This window comes from Siniperca chuatsi, linkage group LG14 (genome assembly GCF_020085105.1).
Source record: "Siniperca chuatsi isolate FFG_IHB_CAS linkage group LG14, ASM2008510v1, whole genome shotgun sequence".
NCBI classification, from domain to species: Eukaryota; Metazoa; Chordata; class Actinopteri; order Centrarchiformes; family Sinipercidae; genus Siniperca; species Siniperca chuatsi.
Window position 1 is genome coordinate 19582419 of NC_058055.1, and position 7543 is coordinate 19589961.

General features: G+C 37.0%; 1 protein-coding gene across 4 annotated transcripts in view; it reads right to left on the minus strand.

The window, feature by feature from the left end:
- Window positions 1-2353, minus strand: part of LOC122888372 (prolyl 4-hydroxylase subunit alpha-2-like) — a 33304-nt gene extending 30951 nt beyond the window's left edge. For 2 of the 4 annotated variants that reach the window (XM_044222752.1, XM_044222749.1), the window contains exon 1: window positions 2035-2195. In XM_044222752.1, coding sequence (XP_044078687.1) covers window positions 2035-2124 — 90 coding nt within the window. In that variant the 5' untranslated portion in view covers window positions 2125-2195. The other 2 variants (XM_044222753.1, XM_044222751.1) reach the window with 2 other exon arrangements.
- Between the last annotated feature and the right edge of the window lie 5190 nt (window positions 2354-7543).

Genomic DNA, 7543 nt, shown 5'->3' on the forward strand with positions numbered 1-7543 from the left:
TTTACATTGAAGGACAACCATTTCTAAATGTTCTCCCCTGCACCTGAACATGACTAAACATCCTGACGTGGCAGCTAGACTGTGGTAGCACTGGTAATCTATTACCAGAATGCTGTGTTGCAAACAGGTTGATCTCTGCTTGGTAGAGGAGCTCATTCATACCACTGTACAGTGGTATGAATGAGCTCTTCATTTTAAACCATATGTTAACATAAAGAGACAGACAGGCTCAAAGTTGCATGCATTAGTTTACACAAGCAGGCTTCCATATGGACATTAACACAAACACAGTTTTTTTGCAAGAGTACACAAACACACCATCCACTTCCATAAGCCTTTTCTGGTATGTAAACACTGCAGGCTCATTTAAATAATGTTTGAGAAAAAGACACAATTGTTGCAATAAATATAAATCAGCCAGGCATTTAGATAGACAATGCTTCAATATTTATGATAAAAAAGAAACAACCAGACTTGGACACTGGCTGCAGCTTACATAAGGAAAAGAAGATAGACATAGAAAAGGGAAATCATCAGACAGAGACAGGGAGAGATTTTGTTATAGTACTTTCACATAATTTAATAAAGCAGTCCTATGTTTGAGCTGTATCTAGCAAGACATTATCCTCTTGAGCCTGCATGTCACCTGCCTTACAGCCCAATTACTGCTGACAGATTTATGGCATCCCTCCATTTGTTGCCCTCCATTTATACACAATCCAATGGCTGCCGCATCCAATTATTGCCATTGTACTACACATAAATCACTGCAGAGCATCCCTCACCTACATACAACCCTTTATACTGGGACTGTGTGTACAGTGACATATTGTGCTATTTGCCAAGGGTGGACAAAGCCGATGTCTTTTCTTTTGGAGCGTTTTATCTTTTTATCCTTTTGAACCTGTTGAGCTGCTAGTTATTGAGATACTTTGAGTCCACTCAAATTAAAAAGGGTCAGAAAATGTATCTTAACTATTTTGATAATTGATGAATTGTTTAAGTCAATTTTCAAGCACAAATGCCCACTATTCTCTGGTTCCAGCTTGGCAAATTGATCAGTCTAGTACTAATTTTAAGACAAAGTAGGGTTTTAGGAAATTGTGACTGCGCAAAATTGTGATTTTTCATTGGTTTCTGACATTTTATAGAACAAACGATTAATCAAGAATATAAATCGACAGATGGATCGATAATGAAAAAAATCTTTGGGTGCAGCCCCAGTCAGTTCCCCTAAATAAAAATAAATAAAAAACATTTTCTCATTCGCCTCTTGTGGTATATAGCCATGTAACTAGGTTTGTTTATTTTGCACAGGCTTTGAGATACCCAGCTCTGAGATTTCACATTTTGTATATAGAGCTCTCAGCAATGACAATTATACTTCACAGAAATCATCACCAACATCTCTTTCCAAAAAAAGTGTCCCCATTACTAGTCCACAGACCTCACTGTTGACACACTTTTTAATGGGACTATTTCTCTGGAAGAAAGTAGTTCCAACCAAAACAGATTTTTCTTTTTGGTGTTATGTGTGAAACGACAGACTACACCTGACTTTTTGTTTGTTGGGCAAAACTTGTTATGAGCAGCACCAAAACTGTGGAGAAGGACTTGAAACTCTTGCGCCTTGCCTTGCTGATCCCGAGTCTTCTCATCATCTCCAGCTGGATGGTGACGTCAGCACAAGACAGTTGTTTCTAGAAATTCCCAACACTTCAGTTCTTACGGTCCCGTGAACGTCCTGCCGCGGGACTGTAAGCTACATGTGCAGAGATTTCTATTGACTGAGCAAAAATTCAAACAAACCCTGTCACTGTCCGCTTTAAAGAGTATGCATAATAGGCAATTTAAATGAAGCAACGCCGTCTGTGATGCCCTTCCAGAAAGTTCGCGCAAAGTTTTAAAAACTTTCTCCGCTTTCGCTGTGCAGCACTGTAACCCGACTGCCTCTCAGAGTCTTACATTGCAATGTAGCCAACATGTCGGAAATAAACACAGACCTCACGCAATAACGAGTCGTTTTTACTTTACCTTCTTGTTACCACAAAGTCCCGAGTGTCTGGTAACACGGTTCCCCTCAAAAAACCTGTTGGACCCAGTTATTGACAACCATCCCTGCATGTTCGGTAAGCACGCGAGCTCAACGATTCAGCCCCCTTCGAGAGATGTACAGAAGGGCTTTGTAGCTAAATCGCTGTTATCTTACCGTTATTCTCTTGTTTTTAAAGACTGCCGTCACTCTTTGGTATGTGGACGCAATCACACTTGGCACCTCGGGATTATGAATAGGACAGAGAGGGGTTTTAGTCACTGCCACGTACAGAACCTCCTAGAGGGCTGACCTTAATACTTCGAGTAGATGCGCAGGGACATTCTTCGTCGAGTTGTATTGTGTTGCCCTCAAGTACGCCTCGTAAACTCCGACTTCTGAGCTTCAGGTTGGACATTCGACTTCTCAGAAAAAACGGCAAAGCAATTTTTTTTAGACAGTACCGGTATTGTGGTTTCATTAGGCTACAATTGCATTTGTAATCAAACAAAATCGTGTGTCAAAGACTTGTGCTATGTTGTATTAATAATTATGAATACCACCACACCCATTAATACTTTACCGGCCAGTGGTGGAAAAAGTACTTGGATCCTTTAGGAATACCACAGTATAAAAATACTCCATTATAAGTAAAAGTCCTGTATTAACATTTTTACTCAAGTATATGAGAGTTTCCCCTCGGGGATCAATAAAGTATTTCTGATTCTGATTTCTGGATATGTACAGCAGTATTACGCAGAACTGCCCCTTTCAGAGTGTTAGTCTATATTACATACCAGTACATCAAATTATTGGATTATTATTATTGATACATGAACATGTAAGAAACATTTAAATGTTGTACCTGGTTGAGGTGGGGCAGATTTTGCTGCTACTAATCACACCACTATGTCGCTCTTGCCTTGTAATTTTGACTTTAATTGCTTGTATAGTTTCTAATTTATTTTATTTTATATATATATAATTTATTTTTTACTTCCTCTACTTATCGATACTTATTTCTGTCCTTGTGCTGCTACAACACCTGAATTTCCCCTCTGATTATCAATAAAGGCTTATCTTTTCTTATTTTAACTACTTTATATACTGTTTGGGCAGTTCAATCTAAAAAAAATCATATTTTATTTGTTTTGTTTTGTATGTAAAATCGGAACCTGCAGTATAACTAGTAACTGAAGCTGTCATATAAATAGTGGAGTAAAAAGTAAAATAAATATAGTGCAGTAGAAGTAGAAAGTGGCTTGAATGGAAATAAAGTACAACCTCAAAATTGTACTTAAGTACGGTATTTGAGTAAATGCACACTTCCATCACTGTTACCAGCCAAGGGTTGTAGTTCACTTTTAAGAGTGCCAGTAATGATGTAAGAATCTGTGATATTGCAGAATAAATTCTAGGGCAGTAATTGACAATCATGAAGAGATGAGAGTAGACAAGTTTTTTAATCACAGCCGTATGTCTGAAAGACAAAAAAGATTGCAGGGACTAAAAAACTAAATTTCAAAAAGGCACTGGATTAAAGTTGCTCAATCTGCAGCTGTTGTTGCTTTAACACCAAAAGAAAGCACAAGATGCAACCCCCCAAAAATGCATGACGACAATTAAATTCACTTTTAAATGAAATTAAATGAAAGGGAACATGACATGACACAATGCATGTTCTGTAGAATGTTATTTGTGTGACAAGACAATGTCCATGGGATGAGGATCATTCCTGAGTCATACAGGCTCCAAATGATATTTATGTGTAAGTGATGAACTGACAAAAACCAAAGCAACACAAGACTTTGCTGTAGACCTGCGTTTTATTATCAGTCTCTAAATATCATCTGGTATTATGAATAATAGCCTCTTGCCGAAAACAAAGAATAGCAATGGATGGATGACATTCAAAAGCATTTTTGCCTCTACAATTCAATCTTTTAGAATACTTACGGTAATGTAATCCATGCAACTCGTCACGTTTACAGTTTGGATCTGGGTTTTCGACGGCTTGTTCTCTGGATGAACTGAACACCATCTGGGGGGAAAAAAACATTTGAACATGGCTTTTCAATTATCTGCTGTTCTTGAAGTTTCTGTGTTTCTATTTCTGTGCTGTCCTCTATCTCTGGTCCCTGTATCTGTATTAGGTGCAGGTGGGAGCAATGGGATTTTATTAACACCTCTATTAAGGCCTTCACATATAAGATTTAAGACATCGTAATTAAAGCTAGTAGGATGGGGGGTTACGTTTGCTTTGATAGAGCAACATGCGCTTATACATTTGACAGGCTGAGACACATATGATGAATCACTCCTTGTGATGGGAGTACACACTTGCATAAACTCTACAATGGATAGCAGTATATTTTAGCTGATAATATGGGAGATGGAACAGTTTAGCTTAACTGTTTGGGTTTTTTATGGCTTTAAGGTCAGTGAGATAATTTTATTATTAGATAATTTTATTATAAGTCTATTACTGCAACATTTGGCACATTATGCAAGTTGTATTTGGACTTTTAAAAATATTATATAATATAGGCCTAAAAAATGGGTTTATCTGATTTCTGATTAGCAATGTAAACCACAGAAAATCTTGTGTATGATGACACTTTTAATGGAGTTTGACCAGCAGGTGTCACTGTGGATCCACACTAGAAAAAACCCCCAAACACAACTGATGAATATCAATTCAATTAGCACTTAAACAGAGAAACATTACCGAATGATGATTAAAATTATTGTCACAGATAAATGGAAAAATTGTAAACTATTATCTCCGCTATTACATGAATAAAACTGTTAGGTGCAGCCCTGTTAATCTGACACAGATTCTGTGTTTGCATTTACTTCATCTCTCTTTGATGGCCAATCCTTATATTTGTGCACTTAAACTGACCTTTCGAAAATGAAAACTTACAACTCCTTTCTTACAACCCATGCTGCATTTTTCTAAGGGCTTGAATGTTCTTGCTCTGTCTCTTCCACATCATGACTCATCATTACTCATGAGGAGGGGAAGCAAATGGTATTTAATGAAAAGAGCAGACACTGCTAATATGTTGTACATGTACATGTTGGTGGATTTATTTAACCACACAATTTCACATAAACCTTGAATTGTATTGACAGTACTTTTTATGCAGCACTAGGTACTCCTCCCAAATCCCAACTAAGTCTATTTGGAGTTCTGTCATTGCAGTTTTATATATTGTCCATAAAAGGTTGAACAGGGAGTCAAAGCTCTCTGGAGTCTAATTGATCCCAAACATAAGTAACACCACTATGAAGAATAACATACAGTACTTTCTATTTCTTTGAATTACTTTTTGACAAACAAAATGAATATATATTTCTTCATGCATTGCCCATATAACACTTGAAATATTTCCTTATTTGGTGTAAGAGCAATGCTTTAAGGTCATTTCTGTATTTTGTCACCTTCATCAAATGTGCGAGTCCAGTTTGTAGCAAAGGGAAGCATTACCACTTTAATACTTTTCTACATATTGGCTTTTTTTAAGATTTTGCAGTTATTATTATGATTTTTACACATACAGCATTGGGGTACATGGGATCCCAGACAATGAGGAAATAAAGCCGATGTCAACAAAACACAAGGGTTAAACAAACCATACTTTATGGGATATACCAATATGCACTTTACACCATGTCTTAAACAGATTTATTTATGTCATTATTTACTCTGTTCACAGGCTAAAGTGCTGTGTGTTTAATGCAAATAAAGAATATAGTAAAAAAAAAAATTGGCTGCTGAAACAATATGAAGTGTTATTTGTAGAGCCGGGAAAAGAAGACAAAGTTCTTTGTTTGTAATGTAATGTAAGAAGTTATGTTCATGTCTGACAAATGTTTCTTATAATTCCATGTAGGCTGGGCACTTGTGTGTGCATGACACAATAACTAACTTACTAACATGATAAATTATTTTATGGTGTTGATGTTGTTGTCATGTCTTAAACAGATAGATGACTAATGTACATACTAATAACATTAAACAAACATCCAAGACTGGGGGGGAATGCCAGTTCAAAACTTTAACCTGTTTGATTGGTGAGATAAATGAAGAAATTATTCCAGACTTAAATCAAGCAATTTTAAAAGTGTTTTCACATTTACATTTAACAGACTTGTTGAACCGTGTAGGAAACACGTTAAGGGTTCTTTTCCTTTTCCAGGATGATATCATGATTTTTTACACTGATGATGAGCAATATAGCTGCACTGTTCACTGATGTCCACTAAGTGTCAGCAGTATTCAGTGGATAAAAGACAAACACTTTCAAATTCTCAAGCACCCTCACTGGCCATTCCCTTTGCCATGAAAACGTTAATTTGTTGATTAATTCTGTTGATAAATGTGACACAGTTTTTACTCAGATTCTGTATTCATGTGGCAAGCCACCCCTTCTCTACTCTCACCAATTACCATTTCTTGTTGTTTTTCCCCCCCAAACAAACGGCTGGTTTTACTTGCTTTGGTTTTTCACAGGGGGTGACTACTGGGTTTTCCTTAACTGGACATAGGTTGACGAATGTGTGTTAACAACAGAGATCAGCACTATTTACCTCCTAAAGAGGTCCCAAGATAAATCTGCTGGGTTGTAAGATGATAAGCAGAATGGAAGAGCAGAAAAAAACTGATTTTTGCGGCATAAACCTATGTTTGCTTTTTCACACTCTCTTTTGATCTTCTCTTTTCTCTTCCTGTGATATACTGGATAATTTTACTTCTTTGGGAATCTAAAATGATTTCAAATAAAACAATCCGAGCAGGAAGAATCACTGATTAGTTGAACAGTTCAAAACGAGGGACATATGCAACCTTTGACAACGAGTTACAAGCCAGAAAGTTTGGGATCCCCTGGCTTACAAGATTTAAAAGAGCTTTGGTCAACAGGTGTCACTCTTTGCCCATTTCACATTTCACACTGTGATGATTTATCACTAAGATTATATGTTACATTTTCCAATAAAATACAGATGAAACAGCTTTTCTGTTTGTTTGTAGCATTTGTAGCAAGCCACCTTTCCCACAATTACCACAATAATGCTGAATAATGAATCCTATCTTAAATCTGGCCTTGTTGACACAACAGGGCGTCTCTGTTCTTAGCTGAACACAAAGGTGTTTTGCTTGCCATGCTGTCAAGCTCGAGCAATAATGTGCAAACCATCAGGAAATTTTCACACCTCAGCAGAGGCTTTGTGCTAAAAAAAAAGGCTGTGAAACTGTGATTTAGTAATTACACGTAGAGAACTGAATGTCACACATCCTGACACGCAGAAACCAATCAGAGAATAGAAAAGATAGTAAAGCAAGGTTGAGGAATGTGTCATCCATCTTTGATATATAGTGCCGGAGACATTGTTTTGTGAATGTGACGTCAGTGTACAAAATGTGTTTTCTGGCTCTGTCTGGAATCAGCGGCATCATGTTTTGTGAGTGTCACATGATGACAAAATGACTACAGAAATCCAAGC